This window comes from Podarcis raffonei, chromosome 6 (assembly GCF_027172205.1).
Source record: "Podarcis raffonei isolate rPodRaf1 chromosome 6, rPodRaf1.pri, whole genome shotgun sequence".
NCBI lineage: Eukaryota > Metazoa > Chordata > Lepidosauria > Squamata > Lacertidae > Podarcis > Podarcis raffonei.
Genome location: NC_070607.1, coordinates 49,825,276 through 49,851,255, shown reverse-complemented (window position 1 = coordinate 49,851,255; position 25,980 = coordinate 49,825,276). Strand labels below are relative to the sequence as shown.

At 42.6% G+C, this 25,980-nt stretch overlaps 1 protein-coding gene across 12 annotated transcripts in view; it reads left to right on the top strand.

Moving 5' to 3' along the window:
• Nucleotides 1-25,980, top strand: part of ST3GAL3 (ST3 beta-galactoside alpha-2,3-sialyltransferase 3) — a 170,318-nt gene extending 144,338 nt beyond the window's left edge. For 10 of the 12 annotated variants that reach the window (XM_053392706.1, XM_053392704.1, XM_053392711.1 and 7 more), the window contains 2 exons: nt 5,040-5,186; nt 22,653-25,980. In XM_053392706.1, coding sequence (XP_053248681.1) covers nt 5,040-5,186; nt 22,653-22,742 — 237 coding nt within the window. In that variant the 3' untranslated portion in view covers nt 22,743-25,980. Of the gene's footprint in view, nt 1-5,039; nt 5,187-16,858; nt 19,149-22,652 lie in introns of those variants that run through there. The other 2 variants (XM_053392705.1, XM_053392708.1) reach the window with 2 other exon arrangements.

Here is a 25,980-nt window from a genome sequence, read left to right as displayed (position 1 = left end):
CTTCCACCTCATGAGAAGTAGTCCTTCTGGGTCACCTTCAGACTGCTCATCATACACGCTAAGTTTTCCATTAATTAGCCCTCTTATTCCTTGATTTTGTTAGATCCTTTACTTCACATATGCACGGTAGTGTCCATGCCTTCATCCCTTATGATGTCTTGAAAAAATGCATAGTTCTTGCACAGCACGGTGGAAGCTTCTGAAACCTTGTCAGAGGTTTTCTGTGCTTTTTAAAAATCATAAAGAAGCCATTTTTATTTTATGGATTCTCATTTTTCTTTCTCTGATGTCATACGGAGTTTCACACACCTACCATATCTATTTAATAGTGAAAATGCTTTCCTACACAAAACTTAAGTAACTTTTTCTCCACCCAAAAGTGATAGAAGGAAAGCTCAACCACCTGGCTAGAATTACTGGATGTTGGATATATCTAAAGAAGAGGTAGGAATACCTATGGTGCATTTCATCATGGCCTTGGCATGTATGGTCCTATAGGCATGTTTGTGGTCTGAGACGGGCTTTAATACAATTGCTTTTGCTAAAAAGATCTACCCAACAAGCACTTGGCAAGGGATTGCCGCTCCATTTGTGAGACTGCGTGTGGGTATTACTTGCGGAAGAATAAATGTTGCGAAAATCCAAATGTTCTCAAAAAAACAATATAGATGTATTATGATATCTTGGCTGACTTTACTGGCATATTAACTTAGTGTTGGTTTCAAATTTCACCAATTGAAAGCTGCTCTTTAAAAACATTTGTGAATAATTGCTGTATTGTCAATAAATATTTTAATGACTATTTGCAAGCTAGAAAACCTAAGTTAATACCTGCAAGACAATTTGAATAAAAATACTGTAAAGCTAATTGTTATCCATTATGTTATACAGAATGTATACTTATAAATTTATAAGTATAACATTATACTTATTTTTAAGTGGATCACAGCCAAGACGTGTTCCCTGAACAAAGGGACCTTCCAGAGTCTTGCTGTTTTTGGGTAGGATTCAATCACATACCAGCAAATTCAGGTTTGATTTGGTACTCTTTCACAACAAACTCACTTCCCTAAAGAATCAGATTTTTAATGATAAAGAAAGTAGCAGGTACATGCACTGGAAAACGTGGAATAACGCTTGCCACACCATCTTATAACATTGCCACAAACAAATCAGAATGCATGCTCAATAAATAACCGATGTCATACAACCTCCCCACAAACTTTATGCAACCAAATCTGGATGGATGCTCAATATACAGGGCTTCTGGAAGTAACAAAAGAGTTTAAAATACTAATTCTTGCAAGTGATCTCAGACAGATGCAAATGTGAACCTCAAAGGGGGCTGGGAGTCTGGGCTTCAGGGACAAGAATGGACTGTGGTTTGAAACTCCAACAGCCATTCCTTAGGGATGTCAAAGCCCATTAGGGTTCATTTTTCATCCAGCCTCAGAAGTTTGGCTAGAATTGTGTCTTGTTGTTTTGTATGTTTGTATGTATGTTTACTTGGATTTATAGTCGGTCTCGTTGATTGTGTTTATAGTGACTGCAAGGGTGTTAGATGCAGTGTTTTAGGGACTGGAACTGGTTTTCAGGCAAGGAAGTTGATTATAACCCTCTGTTGTTAACCATGTAAAGTTGGCTGGTTTTAACAAGACAAATTGCAGAGAGCTGTCTTGAAGACTTGTGACAACTGTTAGACCAAAAGAATCACATTTTGCTCATTATTCTTTTGAGGAATCAGCATTATAGGTGGCCTGTCCCCCACCATTGGATCAAATAACAACTAAAACTTCTATACACAATGTAGGTGTCAGGTATTTCTCCAAAGAGATTTACTGCAACCATTTCCTCCCAATCCAAAAAGCAGTGACATAGAAATGACCCCCACACCCCATAAAGCTGGCAAGGCACTGAAGCAACAGGAATTTTCTCATACATCAAGCCCACTGCTGCAGAAAATGTTGCTCTCCTTGCTTTACAGAAATACAGTGTGAGTTAGCGGGTGTCATAGTGTCACCATGCATAGGATTTACAGTGGTACCTCGGGTTACAGATGCTTCAGGTTACAGACACTTCAGGTTACAGGCTCCGCTAACCCAGAAATAGTACCTCGGGTTAAGAACTTTGCTTCAGGATGAGAACAGAAATCATGCTCCGGCGGCGCGGTGGCAGCGGGAGGCCCCATTAGCTAAAGTGGTACCTCAGGTTAAGAACAGTTTCAGGTTAAGAACGGACCTCCAGAATGAATTAAGTTCTTAACCGGAGGTACCACTATACACTGTTCTGAAGCTACTGATCTGTAACTGCTATGCCCTGCTTCAAACTGCTTCTGCTTCTCTCCATTGCGACTGGTATACGTGTATGTCAGCAATTTTCAAACTCCCCCCACATCCCATGAATCATTTGAAAGTTGCTGAAGGTATTGGTGGACCACTTAATGATTTTTTTGCTTGTTCTAGCAATTTTAATTCCATAGAAATTTGTAATACATTAAAGAACAATATAAGAAATAAAAGGAGCAATAAAAATAAATGTGAATATTTAATGCAATGGATGTCCCATCTCCCACTTTCAAACACAAATCCAAAGACACACCGTGGACCATTTGAATGAAGCTTGCAACACTGGCAGTTCGTGGATCACAGTTTGGGACACCCTGGTGTGTAAGACATGCAGTAATGTTGCTCAGAACACTTGGTTGCTAGCATGAGGTCCAAGATTTAAAATCAGGGCTGTGTATAAACTCTGTGATAAAGCTTTCACTAGCACAGGCTGACATAACAAAAACTTAACAGGCCAATTCCACACACACACACACACACACACACAATTATTTGCAGCTCCCTTGAATAATTTGAATACCCATTCCTTGTGGGTCTTTCTCACCCTGATCAAGTCAAGCAATTAAAGTGGAGATAGAAGAATTGTATAATCTGCATTGCTCCTCCTTGGATCTAGAGGTGTGAGGTGCTGCTGCCAGAATCTGCATGCTTGCTTCAACCACAAGCCACCCCCACTGCATGGCTTCTTTTGTGTCTGAGATCTTGGCTGTGACTTCTAGAAGACCTGCTCCTGCCATGCACTTGGCCTGGGAGGACGGGACCCTGACTGACTCCAGCTACAAAAGCTGAGGATGCTGAACAGATTACTAGGTTGGAGTACTGTTTGTGGGGCAGGGATAAGGGTTGTTGGCGGGGTTGTTACTGTTATTGATATTCGTTTTTGTATCTTTATTTTTAGATCTTACCATGATTTATATGGAAATTGTTCAATTTAGTTGCATACTTTTGGTTGTGCTTTTTATTGTTTATGCCTACTTGTGTTATATTTGTAATTATGTAAAAGATTCCATGTCGTAAGCCACCTTGAGCATGGTTTTAACTATAGAAAGGCAGCCTACAGATCAAATGATGTGTGTATGTTTGTATTCCCTCTGCATATGAATTGTTGGGAGAGTGAAAATTTTATGTTCTGTTGTTGTCACTGAGGTGAGCATGAAAGAACAAACATAAGGAACCAAATGATAGAGAAGAAAACATGGTAAAAAGGAAGAGTGAAGGGAAAAAATGGTGGTGCACATAGATCTGTGAGATAAAGAGAAGAAGAGAAGCAGCAGGGAGGTGATGATGCAAAAAGACTTGTGAGATGGGAAACAAAAATAAGAGTAGGTGTTGGATTTTGTCTGTAGAAATTCAGATGTTTGGATTTATAAGGGTCAGTGGCCTGCTTATTTATCCTTACGGGGCAAATCAAAACTTTTAAGATGGCAAAGGAATGTTTAGGACTGTATATAATGAATCATTTAAAGTTAATGTATACAGACAAAACTGTGTTACAAAATGCTAGCCAAACTACTGTTGTCACCGTCTTACATTAATAAAAGTGTAAAAGTCACCCTCAGAATGCTTTATATGCCCCTGCTCTAAGGCAGACATAATCTGGAGCAAGATATTCTGCATTAAGGATCACCTTGGTACAGATTCTTCCTTGAGCAGCTAGGCAGTGAGAGAGGAATGAGACAAGTGGCAGAACTATAGTAAGGCAGAAGTTTGAACTGTCCTCTAAAGATTAAGGTACTCCTGATTTTTGCTAGATGCCAACGTCTGAAAGAAGTCTGAGTAACTGGAAACTTTCTACAGATGGAAGACACTCACATTGCTATTATCATATTAGTTCGAATGGCTTATTGTTCTAGCTCTTGAATGTATACACATTTACTTATTGAATAATTAATTAACAACAGAACCCAACTTATTAAACAGGTCCCACCTCATATTGTTAACAGCAGGAAGTGAACCAACAACAAATAAAATGATCCATTAATACTGAATGGCCTCGTTTAAAGATCCTGGGAAGGATTCAACATTGTGCTCTTCCATTTTTTCCTTCAGTACAAACATTTCAGCTTTCCCAGTGGAATAATCGAATGTCTCCTCCTCCTGCATGCTGTTCTGGGGGTTCTTCAGACCCCATCCCACCCACCCCTGAGCCAACTTGGGGGGGGGGAGGAGGAGAGGGAGGAAAGTCCTTTGCACTAGCAGAACTCATTGCACTGACTCTTGCTATCACACCTACTTAGTTGAATCCTGCCCACTGCTCTTTTGTCAGACTCCCCTCAGTTGCTTTGAAGCTGCTGTGTGCCATCAACACTCAATGCCAGAGTTATGATCTGTGGCTCTTCTCTTGGGGATTATTGTGAAACTATTTGATACCTCTTTGTTTTTCCATAGCCGTTCCAGTTGAAATCCTTTCTACTCTCCTTCCCTCCTCGCCGTCTGTGTTCTGCAAAGCTATTTTTCTCTTCTCCATTAACTCCCTTCCTCTACTTGTCAATTGCCATGGATCCTTCCTTCCCATTTCCCATGTGCAACTTGCTCCCACATTCTGCTCCAATAGGGATTTGCACTAGTTACACACACACACACACACACACACACACACACACACACTTGGGTGCCATTAAAATGCTATTGCTTAAGAAAATGAAAACTTAACTTAATAGCTTGCATTGTGCTTCCTTCCCCTTTCCTCCACAGAACATCCCTACTCTGGGAAGTGTAGCAATAACCATGGTGCTCCACAATTGTGATGAGGTAGCAGTGGCTGGATTTGGTTATGACATGAGCTCTCCAAATGCACCACTACATTACTATGAAAACATCAAGATGTCTGCCATCAAAGAGGTAAGGTACTCTATGTTCAGTAGGCAGTAGCCTTGATAGCTAAATCCATGTTCAGAAGCAGAATATCTCTGAATACCAGGTGCAGGAAACAAACAATGGGGGAGGGCTACTCTCTTCCTACACTTCTCATTGGTTTCCTGAAGGCATGTATTGGCCACTTTTAGAAACAAGATGGTAGACTTTGTGGACCCTTGAACTGAGCCAGCTATTTATAAAGCAAAATAGTTAACTAGTGGTTTTCCCTCCATGGAGGAAGCTAGGAAAGACAACAAAGCAAATCCAATATCACCTGGATATTGTGCTGCTAGGAACTCATACAAATAGTGGAAGCTCATATTTCATGGTACCGCTCAAAGGATTCCTTTACAGCAGAATCCTGTGTTTCTTTCACTTCCCGACCAGCCATTATAAAGGAAAAGGTATAGGAAAGTGTGATAGAGAACAGATAGTTTAGAAGAACAATGAGGGCCTTCGCAAGGCGTTGTTGGCCATTTTCCATTTATGTAACTTACAATTGCTGCTTAAGCGACATCCAAGCTACAGACCCAAACTGGTTTTAAATAGTTTGTAACCATCATGGTTTTCCCAGAACAATGCTGAAAAACCATATAGTTTTGTGAGGCTATGGATTAAGTTTTTTTAATTGGAAATCCCTAAATGGAACTACATTTCCGTGAGTTCTGAGGGTGGGGGATTGTGACAGTTTTGTGACAGTTTGAATCACACAATTTGTATTTATTTGATGTACACATATAAAGCTCTGGGAGTTGTTTTTGACTGTCCAAGGGAGAAAATGGCAGGGTTTGAACTCAAGTGGTGGGAATTTTCAAAGCCGAAACAATTAAGATCGATAATTGGGCAATATTTTAACCAAATATATTCTTGCTATGAGTACTCATTCCATAATTAATTTAGTAGTCTTTATGTTATTATAGAACTTGTTTGGTTGTTGTTGTTTTTACTTCAGTGGAATACCATTTTGGAATAATTAGATATTCACCTCTTTGGAAACCAGACTATACTCCCGTTTGCATTAAATATGTGGACCAGGGGTGGGGAACCACAGGACCAGGGGCCAGATGCAGCCATTCAAGCCATTCTGTCTGGCTCTCAGGACTCTTGCCAGACTGTACGCTTCAATGGCCCCACTCTGCACTTTCTCAACTGCTTTTGGAGTCATACTTGCTGCTCCACTCACTTTTGCCTCTGACTCTGCTCACCAGTGGCATGGAGCCCGTGGAAGGTTGTCCATGAGGGTATGTGTCCCTCAGGTTGAAAAATGTTCCCCACCTCTGGTGTAGAAGACAGGACAGATTAACTTATTCTTCCTTACTCCCATTCAGCAGTGAAACAATTTGTCCAATATCTGAACTATTTTTGCTGCAAAAAGTTTTATGGAGATGAATATTTGCCTTATGGCTGCTACAGATTAAAGTAATCTGTGAGACGCACCTGATTGTCAGTAAAAATGACAGGCAAATGCAGCTGTTATGGACAGACCAGTCTTCAATAAAGGTAAAGGTAAAGGAACCCTGACAGTTAAGTCCAGTTGCGAACGACTCTGGGGTTGCGGCGCTCATGTCGCTTTACTGGCCGAGGGAGCTGGTGTTTGTCCGCAGACAGTTTTTTTCGGGTCATGTGGCCAGCATGACTAAGCTGCTTCTGGCGAAACCAGAGCAGCGCACGGAAACGGCGTTTACCTTCCCACCAGAGTGGTACCTATTTATCTACTTGCACTTTGACGTGCTTTCTAACTGCTAGGTTGGCAGGAGCTGGGACCAAGCAATGGGAGTAAAGTACCGTATTTTTTTGCTCTATAAGACTCCCTTTTTCCCTCCTAAAAAGCAAGGGGAAATGTGTGTGCGTCTTATGGAGCGAATGCAGGCTGCCCAGCTATCCCAGAAGCCAAAACAGCAAGAGGGATTGCTGCTTTCAGTGCGCTGCGTTCCCTCTTGCTGTTCTGGCTTATGAGATTCAGAATATTTTTTTTCTTGTTTTCGTCCTCCAAAAACTAGGTGCGCTTTGTGGTCTGGTGCGTCTTATAGAGTGAAAAATACGGTAATCTGTGAGACGCACCTGATTGTCAGTAAAAATGACAGGCAAATGCAGCTGTTATGGACAGACCAGTCTTCAATAGAGTCCAACATTAAAGCATCCTCGACCTGCAAACCATACTAATGGAGGAGCTGCTCACTGATATATGAGGAGCTCTGTAGACAAAGGTGCAGGAGGATGACCAGCCTTTATGAAGTATCTCTGCCTTCCCATAAAAATTCCTGGTTATATGCAGAACCATTAGAAAGAGGTATGAAGAATGAATTGCTTTCACGTCATCTCCCACATAGATTGCTTTTTCTCATTATCTGGTTTGTGGGTACCAGGCTAATCCTCACCTCACAAACCCAAGTTCTCTTAGGTTTCACTTCCCCTAATACAAGCAGAGCCATCTGCTCCCAAGTATCAATATTTAATTCTTCTCTAGCCTTCTCTTCTCCCCTCTAGACTAATTGTTTATAATATTATGGAATCTAACTACATGAGAGGGGATTGCATTTCTGCCTTGCCTCGCCTTTTTAATATTAATGACAGCTAGTAATTGTTAGCCACTTGGGAATTAAGATGAAAGGTAAAAGGGGCAGTGCCTTGGTTTGTCATCTTCTGCTTTTCCCAGGAGTGTAACAAGTGAGAGTTTGTAGTGCTGCAAGACTGGTGTTCCATGATCAGTAGACTATGCAAATGCCAAGAGGTGAGAAGAATGTTGTGCTATTAGTGATCCATGGTAAAAGTATATGTATTGTCTCTCATAACCAGTGCTCTGGAAAGAGCAGTTTTGTCCTTTTGATACTGGGTCAGCTGAGGTTGTATCCTTACTTACCTTTATGCAAGGTTCTATATGCTCCTTTTACTTTACAGGTGCTTGTTGGCAGGATATCCCACCGTATGCCATAAAGAGCCAGTTCTGTCTATGAAACTTTGAAGCTTTTTGAACATCAGTGTTAGTGCCAAATAGGTACAAGGTTTATACGTGTTGTGAAAGAGAGGAGGAAATTAATCATCATAGCTCTTGGGACACAATTATCCATAACAATGGGAGGGAAGGGTAATGAGGGTGTGTTGAATATAATTTTCTTTCTTCTATTCTGTAGTAATATTTACATGTACAGTAAAGCCTTGAACAGTTTCATTTGAACTTAAAACCTATGCCTTTTAAAATGAGTCTTTGGGATTCATCCAGGAAGGTAGGCGTAACATTTTTGAGGCCTAAAACAACTATTGGATGAATGAATGACCTGAGTCTAAACTGTTTTGTCATAGGACAGGGGAGTAAAGTCCAGTGTACAACAAGCAAAAATGCATTTTCTGTAAATTTTCAGACAAATCAATCTACAGAAGACTGAGAGAACCTTGAAAATGATGGCCTGTGTGACTAAGCACAAAGTGTGTTTTGCTTCCAGTGTGGCATCATGTATAGCAGGAATGGAGAACCTTTCTGGCTCTGCAATACAGACCTTTTTTTAGGATTGGCTTTGCAACCTCACCCACCTGTCAATCACTTGACATCACAATGACGTAAGAGCCAAAACCTGCTTTCTGGTGTGGTGAGGGCTCAACTTGCTCCAGGAGGGTTTCCATTGACTTTAGTTTCATTGAAACCACTTCCCACTCCTGGAAAAAGGCATGCCTCCACTCCCCATCTGTTTATGCACAGGGAGTTCAGTCGTGATTTCTTCATGGATCAGCAGCCACATCTCCACCTGCCCCAGGGCAGCTGGGTGTGGCGTGGGGGAAATTGGCTTGCATGCCAAACAGGGAGAGCTAGTGGCTCAATTCATCCCACAGACCAGAGGTTCCCCACCATGATATTTTAGGAAATGAGAAGAAATTGCTTGTTGCGTTTCACTTGGTACTGCCCTGTGTACTGCCCTGTTAGATCTTCTGTTCTGATACAAAAGAGAAGGATGGAATAGTCTGATAAAAGAGGTCTGTGTACTCTAAACAATATATATAGGTAAAGGTAAAGGGCCCCCTGACCATTGGGTCCAGTCGTGACCAACTCTGGGGTTGCGGCGCTCATCTTGCTTTATTGGCCGAGGGAGCCAGCGTACAGCTTCCAGGTCATGTGGCCAGCATGACTAAGCCGCTTCTGGTGAACCACAGCAGCACATGGAAACGCCATTTACCTTCCCGCAGGAGCGGTACCTATTTATCTACTTGCACTTTGATGTGCTTTCGAACTGCTAGGTTGACAGGAGCAGGGACAGAGCAACAGGAGCTCACTCCGTTACGGGGATTCGAACCACTGACCTTCTGATCGGCAAGTCCTAGGCTCTGTGGTTTAACCCACAGCGCCACCCGTGTCCCTAAAAATAATATATATATCTCTGCTAAACTCAGTTCAGGAAGGTAAAAGAACCCCAGCCCAAATCTCCATTGTTTTTACATAATAGGAATAAATAGAAAATTCTAGTCCCCAAAGTGTATATTTGCGTGCACGCGCATGTGCACAGTCATTAATTGGAGCCTCTCTGGGAATGTCCATCAACCGGCAATTCTATTGTGCTGTGTCTTAGAGGGAACAGACCTGCAGGCTACAGTGTGCGTTCCCTAACTCAAGGTGTGTCATTGATTTACACGCAATGTCTGCTTGACATCTCCCTGGACACCATTTAAAAACCCAGTGACTCATCTCTAGGGAATTTCTTCTCAATACACACAAAGCCAATGAATTGCATTTGTTTGCAGCTGGGTGGAGATGGCCCCTCCTGTGCAAAGACATGAGCGATAAAACCTCAGGATAGAAACAAATGGCCTTTTTCTATTACCTGCTGCACTATGTAAGGCTGAAGGTTTTGCCAGTTTTTTAAGGGCAAAAATACTGAAAGCACAGTATGTTACTGTGAAATCATGCATTTCTGGCTACCAGCTACATATCTGTGGTGTAAATTATATGTATATGAAGGTATGCAAATCATCCAGGAAGCATCCAGCCTAGATGGAGCAGGTAGGACTCACAGAACTCAGTGGGACAACTCATGAGTAAATTTGCATAGTTGCATCCTTACGGTAATAGTTATCAAACATCTCCCCAAAAATCTAGACAGATATCCCTCAACAATAGCCTTATAGTCAACAGGCATTATTGGACACCCACTTCAAATGTAACAGTCTTGGTCCCCTGCTTACCATGAGGGTGACCCTGATCTTTAAAGGTAGCCAATCCAGCCCACTGCCAGAATGAGAAACACTGGGAGGTGGTTGGGAGGATTGCAGACAGGAAGCAAAACTAGTAAACACTGAGCACTGTTAATGCAAGATAAGAACACCTCTTCTCTGTAGATTCAGAGAAAGAGTCCAGCAGAGTGAATGACAGCTGCAAAACCTTATCCCTAAATACGGACCTGGCAGACTAGTGGATCTCAGTGGACAGAGGATATCTGAGAGCAATGAAGCCTCTCCTATCCTGCTCCAGATGCATTTTCAAGTGGCTCCCTGTTGGAGCTTTCACACCAGGAACCACCTTTGCAGAAGGCCATATCGTTATCTACCACAGCCCCATGGTACGATGCTAGGTGCACAGTGCTGCTCAAGCCCTGACTTTAAGGTAATTGCTGGCGCTTGCAAAATGCTGTGTACAGGGCTTTGCAGAACACAACAATTAGCTGATTGGTGCTTGTGGAACACTATGCATAGGGCTTTCCAAGACTCAGTGATAAGCTCAGCTCTGTCTTTACCTTTCCCACAGCTAATTCATATATAACTCCTAATACTGGAAAATCTAAAATGTGAGCAAGTGCTTGGTTTTGGTCCAAAAATATGAACATTCAAGCTTTCATCTTAGGTCCTCATGAGCATAAAGTTGGCTGAGAGATTGTGCTTAGATTGAAGGTGATGTGCACAATGCCTATGCAAATAAAGCTGTTGATGAAAGACTCTGTCTACTTTGTTTAGCCAAAGGGTTGAGGTGTGTGGTGTTTTTTTTAAACAGGTGTTTATCTAATATTCAGGGTCACTGAGAGGGAGTACAGGGGGTACTGCTCTGTTGGGCAGGGAGCCCAAACTCTGAACTTTCATAAAATAAAATAAAAAAATCCTTAACGTTTGTATACCAAATCTTATGAAACAAAATTTCAGGTGCCATTTGACACAATTGTTTTGTGAGATACAAAAGTGTCCTGGATTAATTTATCAAAAATAAAGATGACCTTGCTTTAGTTTTCACCATGGTTACCACAGGTTAGAATTCCCAGTCCTATGCAGTGAACCTCACTAGGCTTGATTTTTATTTATAAGAATATTTTCGAACTGCCAGCTCTTAAAAAATACCATGGTGGTATAGAAAAACGCATTTAAACATCATAAAATTATAATATAATGGGGTTATTTTCAAATAAATATTCAAATGATTTGTTTTAGTTGGATGGCATTCGCCTACCATTTTACTCAGAGTAGACATAATGAAATCCATAGACCTAATTTAGGTATATTCATTAATTTCAATGGGTCTACTCCAGATAAAGCCTAGTTGAATACCACCCTCTGACTTTAGTGTGACTGTGACATATACATATGGCAGAAACCTGCCAGTTTGTTCCCGAGACAGCTGAAAAAGAAAGTCTTTTTCCCAAGCTATCCAGACAGGAAAAGGATCTTTTAAAATCTGTTGTTGTTTTTTATCAAGTAAAATACGTTACTGCTTCTTCCATTTGTTAAAAGTAAGGAGTTAGACACTCTTAAGAACCCAGGGAAAGATAGGGAGAAAGAACAGGAAGAAATTCTGATATGATGGAAAAACAGGGCAACTTGGAAAGGTGTCAGGAGCTTTGTAAAATTAGGTTGGCCTCTATGCCGCAGGTTGTCACCTGTAATTTCGATAGTGGGGGTTTAATCACACACCCATGTACCCCACCTATCCCAGGGGGTGTTTACTTGCCAACCCTAGTAATGTAGAAAGATAGATGTTGATATCTGATTTCCAAAGAAAAGGGCAGGGTGTAGCTCAGGAGTACAGAACTTGCCTCCTGATCAGCTGCTCTCTGCAAACACATTTCTCCCAGCCTGAGCTCTAACACCAGATGTGACAGTAGATACGAGAAAATGTTCCTAGGGAAGGGGGCTGAAAGGAGGTAAACCATGGGGGAAGGTTTTTTTTTTAAAGTATTATATTAATTTTATTTAAAAAACGAATATGCAACTCTTCCATTGCTCAAAATAGTTTCCAGATCGGTAATAAAAGATACAGGGTTGACTAATTTGTTGCTTGATTTCAGTGGTTGTGCTCTGTGACTTAGTATCCAACTATCAACAAAAGCAGATTCTGTCATTCTGTTTGTTTTAAAAATATGACCTCTTTTTCATTACTGGGATAGTTCCGTGCTTAACCGTTGGGAACTGCTGTCATTACATTTCGGTTGACCCTTACATTTTAGCTTTAGATCAGGGGTCAGCAAACTTTTTCAGCAGGGGGCCGGTCCACTGTCCTCAGCCCTTGTGGGGGACTGGGCTATATTTTGGGGGGGGGAAATGAATGAATTCCTATACCCCACAAATAACCCAGAGATGCATTTTAAATAAAAGCACACGTTCCACTCATGTAAAAACACGCTGATTCCCGGACCGTCTGTGGGCTGGATTTAGAAGGTGATTGGGCTGGATCTGGCCCCCGGGCCTTAGTTTGCCTACACATCATCAAAACTAAACATATAACTCTTAGTTTCTGAAAGGGAGGCAAATCACAGGAAACATACAAAGGTATGCAAATACATTTACTGGAAGAACTGGGAGGGACGGAGCTTGTGTTGAGTCTATGCCATAATGTTCAAATGTTAGTGTGATGAGAAACAGACCAACAATACTGGGGTTGGGGTTTTTTTCTTGTGTCGCTATTAGTTAAAGTTAAAGAAGTATGAGAGAATATGTGCCACATTGTTGTCCACAGTGAATCCCAGTAATTGCTGGTAAGTATGAAGAGCGAAACTCCTATGAAAAGCCAGTGTGGTGTAGTGGTTAATCTGGGGAAATCCCAGTCTCGTAATCTGGGGAACCGGGTTCGTGTCTCCGCTCCTCCACATGCAGCTGCTGGGTGACCTTGCGCCAGTCACACTTCTTTGAAGTCTCTCAGCCCCACTCACCTCACAGAGTGTTTGTTGTGGGGGAGGAAGGGAAAGGAGATTGTTAGCCACTTTGAGACTCCTTAGGGTAGTGATAAAGCGGGATATCAAATCTAAAACTCCACCTCCTCCTCCTTTCAAAACATTATATAAACCTGGCCTAATGACTTATGGTCTGGCAGCATGGCTGCTCTTCAAGCCTTCCTGGTGAATAGCTCTGGAAATGCAAGAAACAGCACTGGCTGAAAGAAGGGTCACTTTTGGGTGGCAAAGGGTTGAGGCATTGTGATCTGCAAAAGGATAGTACATTTTTAGGTGCCTGCAGTGATGACTGATGTGGTTCATTCTCTTCCCCCCACCCCACCCACTCACCACACCTTTTATCTATCTGTCTGTTCATATACAAACACACACACACACACACACACACACACACACACACACTTTCTGCTTTTTGGCTTTTTTCTGCTCCTTGGTAAAAAAACAGACTAGCATCCTTTATAGCAGGTGTGGGGAACCTCTGACCCTCCAAATGTTGCTGAATTTCAACTCTCATCATCATTGGCCATTAACCATGCTTGTTGATAACATTCTTGAAAGCCAGAAAGGGTCTGAGTAGTGTTTCTAATAATCAGGGTGAAGCAATAGCTTCCCTACAGATTCTAGTGTCATCATCCCTCATCTTCTCCCCAGTTTGTCCTTCTGCATACATATTCTGTTGCTTCTCTGATTTTGATCATTTCCTGGGGAATTCTCTGGGTGGAAATGAATAATTCAGAATTTTAAATACTTCTACCACAATAATAGAGCAGTAAAATTAGAAAAATATAGAAATATGCCACATTTTTCTAATGCAATTGCAGTTTGGGGGGATTGCAGACTTTTGGCATAACTTGAATGTAGAATTTGCATTTTTAAACACTCTTGCACTTGTAATTTATATAGCTAAAAGTGCCCTTTTGAATGCATTCCCCACTATAGAAAGCGGTTTTTAAAAAGCAGTACAGTACCATGGTTCCCAATCAATAGTAGTATTTCTTGTTCCTAAGGCACATCCTTTGCCAGCCACATGGGGGCAGAATCAAGCTGAATCTCGAGAGCTCTCCTCTGGTTCCTCCTACCCAGATCTAGTTTAATCTTGGTGTAAAGTTACTTGCTCACATCTAACTAACATCATTTGAGCAGTCAAGTGTTAGCTCTTCACTACATTAAAACTGTAGTCCAAGGAGTGGGAAACGTTTTTTCAACACAAAGGCCACATTACCTCATCGACAACCTTCCAGAGTGTGCATGTCAGTGGTGAGCATTGCTAGAGGCAAAAAATGGGTGTAGCAACAGTTGTGACTCTTGCCCTTGTACAGTAGACCAGGGGTTTTCAACCAGTGTGCCTTGAATGACAGTCAGGGGTACCACAGACAATACTGGCCTCTCTCCCTCTTTCCTTCCTTCCCTCCCTCCTCTGATGCCCTCTTACGTCTCTGCCTCCCAAAGGCTTGTGCGGCTCTTTGTTGTAGCAGCCCTGGCTCCAAGCTGCTGGTTGCCAGGAGTGGAGGCAGCCTCAGAATAAGCAAGCAAGTGGATGAGGGAGCCCAGCCAGCCGGTCTGTCAGCCCTTGCTGTTGGAAATGGACAGACAACTGGGAGGCCAGGCGGGCAGGCAGGCAGGTGCCATGTTGGCCTTTCTTGTGCTTGCTGTGTGCCTGGGAGCTTAGTGCCCGGTGCCGAAGGGACACTTTCTGCCTTTCCGCCATATAGGCCCAGCAGCTCCTGCTGCTGCCACTGCTGCCTCCCAAGGTGAGTAAATTGGTGGCCTCACATTCACCTTCTGCCAGTCTCCATTGGGCTGTTAAGGCTGGAGGCATCCTCTTCCCAGGCTCCTGTGGGGCGATGTGAGGAGTCACCTCTCTTTGGGGTGTGGGGGGGGTAGCTCAGAGACCAGAGCGGCCATGGTGGCTGCCCGCAGGACTCCCAAGGAGAGGGGAGAGGAGAGGATACTGAGGGAACACTCCACAACAGGGAGTGTTCAAAAAGGGGCGATGGGCTGCTGGATCTGCAGGCAAGGGTTGAAATAACTGGATTTCTGAGGTTTGGAGTGTGTTTCCCCATAGGGGAGCCACAGAAAGAATGTAGCTGGTCAAGGGAGCCGTGGACTCAAAAAAGTTGAAAACCTCTGGGCTAGACTGAGGCCAAGCAAAACCTAGGCATTTCTGCACAGGCATTTTTCCATCCAGGCAAGTTAGAGGCATCATCATTCTTCAAGGGCGCATTCCAGCCAGGCAAAAGGAGGGGTGGAGCAGGGCCAATGAAGGACAGGGCATGGGGAGAGGCCCAAGGGCGATATAGAGAGGCCTAGAGTGCCCTAGTTTAACCCTACAGCCATTTTGACAAGACGTAAGTCCCATTTTGCTCATTTGGGTTTACTTTTTAGTAAATGCACTAAATATTGAGCTATAAAAGACAAGAAGAACCAAAGAGTAGGTATGCTGAGTAATGCCCATCAATGCCTTCAAATAAATTATCCAAGTGAACCCCCAGGTTTTTAATTCAAGAATATGACTTGATTAAGAGTGTCATTTCTATTTCCCTTCCTCAGCTGTAGAGCTGAGAGTAAACACATACAGAACTTGTAAATGTTTGTGTGGAAGAAGGAATTTCAGCAGATTCAGCATTTCACACCTCTGCCAAAATTCACTCTTTCCTCAGTATTAGATGTCCAGAGACCCTAAGATCCCTTGCCTCTGGCCACTCTCCACCCCCTGCCTCCCATAGCTGCAGATTATGCTTCCCTATGTGTACTTGAAAAATGCCCCTGTTTGAAACTTCTATACAAGAGGCATGCAGGAAAAGAAAGTGGAGATTAAATACTAAGTTCAGCACAAAATAACTTGGCAGGTATGATCCTGCGTGTGGCTCATTAGCCAGAAAAGAGCTACTTAACCTCAGGGGAGGGGAAGGTAGAGTTGGGTGTCCACAGATGGTCAATAGGGAGCTTTTACCGCTGCAAGGCAGCAGCACAGTTTCCTGGACATATGGCTGGCTTTCTGTCAGGTGGCAAATGCATTAGTATCAGGGCATTTCAGGAAACGACCCTCCCAGCCTGCCATTCTTAAGCAACAGGGGCTGTCTTCTTATAGGTTTTCCTCCTGCGATTTAATCTTTATGGGATTTTGGTGTGCTGGTCATCAAGATAAGTATGTCTGATAACAGGGGTCCAGCAACTGCAGTGAGGCTAATTGGCTGTAGCTGGGCAGCTTTTCCTCCTGTTGAGTTGGTTTATCACGCATCATTATCAAACCTGGCACAGTTCTCCATTTGCTATTTGTCCATGGAGGCAGTACCTTATATAAAAGAGAAAGTGGATATTCTTCATTTGCACGTATTCAAGACAGTTTCTAAAGGCTACATAGACAATTAAATAAAAATGCAAATGAAGGGACAGTTACTGAGTTCATGTTACGTTGGCCCCTCCTATTGTTCCCCTTGCCCCAGCCCACACTCTTTCACGCTTGCTTACAGTGAATGCACCCAGAATTCCAAGGAATGCATTTCACCTTTTGTTTTGCAGAGCAGATTTCTATCATCTCCCATTGCTCCTGTTACCACTGACAGAGCACAATATCAGACAGTCCAATCAAGACTGTAAACAGAGGAAATCCTATCTTGATCCCCAGAGAGCAGGAAGAGATTTTTTACACCACATGGAGTATTCTGGCTGGAAAACACAGAAATCTATAATTTCTGCCATCCCCAGACCTTCAGCAGGTTTGTTTGCACAACTGAGAACAGTTCAGAGTCCTCATTGGAAATGGGAGACTGGGAAAGGGGGAGCATGAAAGGAGTGGGCTGAGAAGTTTGTCTAGCAGGCTACAAGCATGTTTCTCCAGGGCTCAGTTCCAATAATAATAATCATGGGTTGCCTGAGGCTAATATTGTTCTGACAGCATGGCTCTTCTGTAGAAGCCCTGGGTTTATGCTCCTTATACTGACAAAAGAGAGTTGGGGTATGTTACCATCACGTGGCTAAATCCTTCTAATCAGTTCAAGTCATCTGCCATAACTGGAGTCAGTTCACTGCAGCAAGAGCCTAGCGAACAGGACCAATGAGGTACAGAACATGAAACCAGGGAGCTAAATCAATTTTGTGTTCCACTGAACCACACATTCTCCTGACACCCCTGCTGTTGTTGGCACATGCATTTGATTGCAGACAGCTCTGCCTCACTGCAAAGAGTAACAGGAAACTCCACCATTAGCAGGAAATCAGGCTGGAAATGACCCACCTGTGGTAGTAGGACAGATGGGAAAGCTGAAGTAGACAGTGCACTCTTTCTAACCCACCTGAACAGAATTTGTGATCAGTGTAACTCATCCCAAGTCATAACTAGCAGTAAGAGGGAAATGGTTCATACTACCATGTTGTCTGAGGCATCCCAAGTAGGGTTAATTACTTTTTTGGAATGGCTTCCCATTCATTACATGGTCCAAGTAATGGACATCCCTGTGATGGAGTTCCCTCTGTAGTATATATGTTCTCATGGGAGGCTCAGTTCCACCAGTGACATCAATAGCCAATGTGTTTCAAATGCCTCTGCCTACTTGGTCATCTTTCTTTCTCAGAAAGGACAGCATGGGTTTCAGTTCATCACTCCCACCTTATCCTCACTCTTCTAATCTTAGCTAAATGCAGGAATGCAGTTTTATTTGCCTGATTAGCCATTTGCAGTAAGAAGATTTTCTTCTATAATTGGTAACCATAGATGGAGCGGGGATGAGCCTCTTCTTTTCCCCTCAGATTGGTATGTCCCAACACTTAGCTAAAATTATTTATGTGGACCACGGCACCTTGCTGTGTTTCTTGATGCAGGTGAGGGGCTCACTTGTGGCAAATAGTCTCACCAAGATCAACAACTGCAACTTTGTTCCCAGATCCCTGGAAAAGCTTCTAGCTAAGGAAGCAACTGTTATGGCAAATGACAGACATAGCCAATGCAGCCTTTTCAGTGGTACCACAAGTAGATGCTCAGCCTTAATATTAAAACAACAGATGCTTGTTGCAATGATATGCAGTATCAGTAATATTCAGTCCAGGTATCAGTTTACATAGCTCTCTTGGCATGGTGGAATGTTCACCAGGGTGAAATAGATCCTGGGGATTTGTATTTTATTTGCATATTATATCCCAGAATCCCACATGTTAAATGCAAATATCCAGCACTACCGCTAAGGCAGGTTGGGTGTGACTTATCAGTCTTCATCATGTGCCAAAAGGCTGGGTCAGGCAGTGTGAGGCCATGACACATGATGCAGAGATGAGAAGGCTACTTTGTGTTCTGCCATTACAATAAAGAGAAGTTTCATAATTAGAGGCAGCTGTCAATGAATGACATTGGGGCTGTGGATATGATGAGGAAGATCAGAGACCCATGGATAAAGATTTTTGTAATATGCAGCTTTTCTAAACTTGGTCCCTATGTCTGTTTGAGACTGTTTGACATTCACTTTCCAGCTGTCTGTTTCTGTCAGCTGGGCAAGATGCCTATCTGCCCAAGTCCCTCTTTGGGAATTTCTGCACTCCTTCCAACAGTGCATCCTAATTTCCTTTGTAAATAAAGGGGGCATTGGGTATTAACATCAAAGGTTTTACTGCAATTATACTGGTTGATGATGCGCTTATTTTGCCTATTTGTTAGAAGACTAATAATGTTTGAATAGTGACAGTGCATTCATGTATATATGACTCAGTTTATTCTGGGGAGCATAAGTAAAGGAAAGAACCCCTGGATGGTTAAGTCCAGTCAAACTTGACTATGGGGTGCAGTGCACATCTCACTTCAGGCCGAGAGAGCCAGTGTTTGTCCACAGACAGCTTTCCGGGTCATGTGGCCAGCATGACTAAACCACATCACATATGTAGAGAGAGAGGCTTGTATCTCTCTGAGGCAAAGAATTTGTCACTGTGGTATTGGATGAAGATACTGACTAACTCAGACAAGCAGCTTCTGGGATCTGTTACTCAAACTTTACCACTTTGCAACAAGCTGTAGTTAGTGCATGCCTGCTTGGCAAGTGTAACTCTGATTCAGAGAAGACTGAGATTTTAGGCAGATTCTCCTTAGCCTTATGGAGAACAGAGGCTACATACCAATGACCTCAGCTCTGCCTCTGTTGCTCACTCTCTGCCAGCCACGGCACGAGATAGTGATTAGCTGTCTTCATGGCCCAGTAATAACCATCTCTGAAATGTTCTGCATGATTAACCTATTAGATACAGTACAGCTCCCAGTATTCTCAAGCTCAGCTTCTGTTTGCTTTCTAGTATCCATAAAGAAGTAGATGAAAGGAAATAAGTATTGGTAATTCACTATTTGGGGGTGCTAGAACAGGAGGGGAACGTCTTTTCTTGGTTGAGGGAAAGGCATTTGCATCCATTGTTTTCAGGCTATGTTAATAGAATATATGTCAATTGTTTCTGCAGGTGAAGCTATAGTTGAAGATGCATCTGAATGATTGGTTAGGGCATAATCAAGAAGAGCTGGAAGTGAGAGGCTGTAAGAATATAGTCTGGCTACAGTTTTGTGAGCTGCATGAAGCTCTGTTTATTTTATTTATTCAGCTGCGTTCATCATAGGGGCTGATCCAGAAAATAGCAGCTCCTGGAGAACTACAAACCACTGCATTGCTCTGTATCATCACATTACTTCCATAGAAAAGGACATTATGCTGCTTTCAACAGGTGCCTCCAGAAACTGGTGGAATGCAGTGCAATTGAATCCCAAATTTGTAATTGTGGCTTTTATATATTTTCACCTTTAGATTTAGATGCGGTGTTCAAAGAATAGAAACACCAAGAAAATGTTTTAACAAACATTATAAGAAACTTTACCACAGTATATTTAAAACCAGATACCTTTTGACAACAATTAGGCTTGTAAATTCCAACACTTCCTCATCCAGCACACCTACACTTCACTAACCAATCAGAATATCTTCCTCTCATCTTCTCTCTGATATATCTTCTTTAGTCCCTTTTCTGTGTGTGCCCAGCACACAATCTTTCTTGCTCTTGTCCTTCTCCCTCTCTCACCTGCTTCTTATTCTCTTATAAGTTATCTTCCTCCTTCCAGTCATCCCTGAGACACGCACACTCTAATTCCTCCCTCTTCACTTGCCTGCCCATGAGGGCCATGCCCTTTTAGGTATACAGTGGGCAATAGCCATGTCTAAGTAGACCTTTCACCTATCAGCTTTAGTGGACTCGACTTCCTTTGAGGTTTTTAAGCAGAGTTTGGATGGCCATTGGTCATGTATGATATTGTTGAGATGCCTGCATTTCAGGGCTTTGGACTGGATAACCCTCAGTGTCCCTTTCCAATTCTATGATTCTAAGTGCATCTAAGATTGCCTCTCCATCCCTAATTGCATATTGAAGGAAGGGACCTACAGGTAATAGCAATAACAAAAAAGTGGTGTTAAGAGGGCTATCCATGTTATACAAAAGATTCATAATCCATATTAGGGGAAGAATACATAGGCACACTATTTCCACTTCTGGTCCTTCATTTACCTTCCAGGTGCCTGGTATTAGCTACTGTTCCCTCCAGTCTAGTGGTGCTGTTAATTAACACCAAACTGACTGGCAATTAGACCTTGCTCAGACTGTGGTAATCTGAAGAAGCCCTATGGTTTCATCTTGTGACTATGTGGAGGCTAGTTTTCTCTGTTATAGCACCCATCCTTTGGAATCCACCTTTTCATCAGCTAGTACATACGTATCTGTTTACCCAAGCCTTCCTAGGCCTTCTTAGATACTATAGATGTCATTTTTTATATTTCTATGTGTATTTTAGTGGATTTTTTAAGATATTACATTGTACACCATCTGATTTAAAGGCGGAATATAAATAGAATAAATTGGTTTAAAAGTAAACCAAAGGTTTAAGGGTGGTATATAAATGGATGGATAGATAGATGATAGATACAGTAGATAGATAGATGATAGATAGATAGATAGATAGATAGATAGATAGATAGATAGATGATAGATAGATAGATAGATAGAAGATAGATATAGAGAAATAAATAAATGGTCCAGTGCCTCTAGATCATTGCTTTGATTGAGAGGGCTCTATTGTCATATTTGCTTCCTCCTGTGCTTCCAGATGACTTGTTAAACATTCGTCCTGATTTGTTTGCAGGGTGATTAGACAATGTTGACTACTTAATAACCACTCATTCTGGTTTGTTTGTGAGGAGGTTAGATGATGTTGCATTAAAGCAAGTGTTCTCCCACATTTTGCCAGCACATTTTCCGATCATTTATTGCAAAACATGTTATGTTTTTGGAAATAATATTTTGGGAATAATATTAAATAATGTTTTGTTGGGAGGCTTCCAACAAAATATTAAAATACAGTAATCCATCAAACATTAAAAGCTTCCCTAAACAGGGCTGCCTTCAGATGTCTTCTAAAAGTCTGGTAGTTGTTGTTCTCTTTGACATCTGATGGGAGGGTGTTCCACCGGGCGGGTGCCACTACTGAGAAGGCCCTCTGCCTGGTTCCCTGTAACTTGGCTTCTCGCAGTGAGGGAACTGCCAGAAGGCCCTCAGTGCTGGACCTCAGTGTCTGGGTAGAATGATGGGGGTGGAGACGCTCCTTCAGGTATGCTTGACCGAGGCCCTTTAGGGTTTTAAAGGTCAGCACCAACTCTTGTGCTCAGAAACATACTGGGAGCCAATGTAGGTCTTTCAAGACCCATGTTATGTGGTCTTGGCAGCCGCTCCCAGTCACCCGTCTAGCTGCTGCATTCTGGGTTAATTGTAGTTTCCAGGTCACCTTCAAAGGTAGCCCCACGTAGAGTGCATTGCAGTAGTCCAAGCGAGAGATAACTAGAGCATGCACCACTCTGGCGAGACAGTCTGCAGGCAGGTAGGGTCTCAGCCTGCGTACCAGATGGAGCTGATAAACAGCTGCCCAGGACACAGAATTGACCTGCGCCTCCATGGACAGCTGCGAGTCCAAAATGACTCCCTGGCTGCACACCTGGTCCTTCAGGGGTAATAAATAATAGCAATAATATGGCAAAGGATTTTGGATTAATTTAAGAGAAAGCATGCTGCACCATGACATGTGGCTGCTGAGCAGCTATTCCTTTTTTTTTTTTAAGTGTCACAATGATGCCTCAAGAGCAAAAAGCCTTTGAATGCACCTGTATAGGGCAAAGTCTTGATCTGGCCTCTGTGATCGGAGCTCTGAGACTAACAATAGAGCTTTACAAACCTGAAATGGGGCAGTGATTGACTTTTTCTTCACTTCTTCTTCTTTTTTTCTCTTTCCTTTTCCACTCCCCACCCCCTGCAGTCCTGGACGCACAATATACAGCGGGAGAAGGAGTTTCTACGAAAGCTGGTGAAAGCTCGAGTAATCACAGACCTCACCAGTGGAATATGAGGAGGCGCAGCCAGTGTGCGGAATTGCACAGCTACATGCATACAGCTGAGGACAAGGGCAGCAAGAGGTCCTTGGCAAGAATCCCGGCTTTTTAGAGACACACAGTGCCCTTGAAAAGTCTCCCTGGCCTGCTCTGCCTGCCTGCACCAGGGCTCACAGGGGAGCAGCGGCTATTGGCCTGAGGGGGCAGGTCGCACACTCGGAACTGCAAGAGGATCTTGTGCTTGAGATGGAATATCACTGGAGAGAACAAACAGAGTGGTAAAACAAAACAAAATTGTGCCAAATGGGAACAGGAGCCAGGCCAGAGGCAGCAGTGTTTGAATGTCCAATGCATTATTTTATATGTATACATACATATATATATATAAAGAAACTCTTGAGAATCACACTAAATATATCAAGTGGAGCCTGGCCTGTGCACCAGCCCCATGGGACACCTGACCTGGTGTTGCACTTAGCCTGCCTCTGTGCCAGCCACAGCCCCTTTGCAGGGCTTGAATCCGTCCAAGAATTGTCTGTTGTTGGTGCTGCTATAATTTAAAAGTATTGTGGCCTCACTTTGCCCTAGATGGAGCAATTGAGAGGTCTATTGGATCTTCAGACTCCCTGCTTCTCATGCAGCAGCCACTGCTGCCAACATTCACCAGGCTGCATTTTTAGCCATTGTTCACAGAACTCACATCAATGTGTTGGGGGATTTCTACCTGTTTGGTAGGTTAGCCACAGGCCCTGCTGGAAGAAACCCCAAAATATTTGTTTTCTGTGGCAACTGCATCATGGTTCTGAAGTGTTCTGTACTTTTTTGTTTTTGTTTTTTTGCTTGGGGAGGGAATAATTTATTTTTGGATCAGGTCAGAAATTGTCCTAAAATATGAAGTTTCACCAGTGTTCAGCAACTAATGCTGCCAGAAATTTTACACTCATTCGGTTGTATTCTATTTTAAGTGGTTACTACCTTGATAGTGTTTAAGCTCCTCTGGAGATACTGATAGAAATTGCCTGGCCTGCAATTACCCCATTTTTAGCTTCCATGTGTCAGGTGTTTAACTCAGTCTGTTACCAAATCCTTCTGCATCCTTTTAAAGGGGACAGAGAGGGGTATTTGTATTCCTGTGCCCTAAGTGTCAGATGCATTATTTGCACAAGTGTGTTCCATTTGTTTTGGAAAAGTTAGAAATATATTGTGCAAAGTGACCAAACAGTGGGAAGGGTCAAATGGCATCATTTGTCTGGGGATCTGTGCACCCAAGAAGCTTTCTCAGGGGCTCTTACCCCTCCTCTTCTAAAATACAAATATATTTTGCATTGAAGTGAGGTTCAACAGTACATTAAAATCATTGGCTTGCCTTTCCTTGCACAGAGAGGATACGAGAATCTGAACAACTCTTGTTATGCAGATAGACATGAAGAATGTTTATTCTGTGTATGCCAGTGGTGTTACCCTGTATTCTGCAATGTGAGTGTGCATTTCCATAATTGTTTTTCAGGGTCATTTGGAAAGGTAAGAGCATAGTTACGGAATTAGTTAATGATACAAGAGCTAACTTAAGTCCCCAGGCTAGTTAACCTCTGCCTCCACTGACCCTGTACCTCTGTAGGACTACTTAAGGTAAAAGCATTTCCTGAAAGTTGGCATTTTTAACTTTTACTGACCCAAAACGCACAAGCTGACATACTCTGGGCAGGAGTTGAGTTGAGCCTGGCAGAGCTTCCCAAGTGTGCAGTTTTCCTTGCATGTGCATCAAAGTGTGTCAGGCTTGAATGGCAGCTCCTCATAGGGGAGGATGGCTGCTTTGTTTGTTGGCCCTTGTTGGCTGAGAGTAATGAGCTGGAGTGTGAAGTATTGAATTTGTAGCCAGCCCTTCTTGTATTGGAATTAGCACATTTGAATACATCTCTATTATTTGTTTATCTGCTCCACTAACCGCCTGATAGTTTTCAGAAATGTCAGACCTGGTTTGCTAAGCATCCAGCAACACAGCTGGGCAAAAATATATATCCATCCAAATTTTGCCTACTTGAATGCTTTCTTGTGAGATTCAAAACTGAATTGGAATTGCTGCCCAGGCCAGAAGAGTGGAGCATAATTGCCCCCAAATGCTCTGTTTTCCCCAAGTCACACTGGTTCACTTTGAACTGGTACTCAAATCATGTTAACTTCCACTTCCGTAGTTTCTAAAGCTGGGTTTGCAGCGTTCCTGGGAGAGCTATTTCAGCTACATGAATCAATGAGAAATTTCCAAGATTATAGAAGTTTCTGAAAAATATGTCATTCATTCATCACTGTACATAGCCTGGATGGGAGGTATGTGTGTGTTCTGATAGGCCCAAAGAGTGTGAATGAGTTGTAGAATTGGGGAGCGGGCCTCCACCATATTGACCAGTGCTAAGCCTCCTATTGGCAATCAAGCCACACAGAAAGCAAGGCTATGGCATTAGTCCCTCAAGAGTGATGTGCTGAAAAAGTATTAAGATGATAATGTTGTTAGTTCCTGTGCTCTGTGTTGAGTCCATTTTATTATCCTGCCCTGGATCAGTTACCTCAGGGTCCTGGCCAGAGAGCTACATTTGTGGATTCTCAGAGTGGAAATGGAGCCACTGCCACTTTTCTGGATATAATGGTAGAGTGATAAGAGGTGGGTTGAACTCTCTTTCCTGCCAATCTATGCTATTTTAGTGCATTTGCTGCCCCTAAGTGCATGCACTTTCTATCCCATTAGTCATGTACCGTTCCTACGACATGTGCAAAAGAGGAACATTTGTCAGGAAAGGATCACTGATACACAGAGGCTATGCCCTCAGTCCACCTCCATTCTGAGCTAGGGTTGCTACCCAGAGGAGAAAAACAGACATTGCTCATTGGCAAATGTTAACTCAACTGCACGTGCAAAAGGGTAAAACTGAGTATTCCTAATATTTTACAAATCTTATTTCTCTCAACTTCATAATAATCATGTAAAATTTGCAATTATTCCAATTTTAGTAGGGCTGTCACCCAGTTAAGAAGAAAGCTTATTATATGAGTTTCAGTCAATTAATCAGATTTGTATATAGTTCAGAAGCAAAAAATAAAATAAAATCATGCTTCCGTTGCTCAGTGCACATGTATGTCATTGCCGAAATCATCTTAGAAGAGGCATTCCCTCTTGTTTGATGGGAAAGGATGATGCCTCTGTTAAGATTATGCTTGGCATCACTATTTCTTCCAAGTATTTGTATTAAATGTAATACTTTT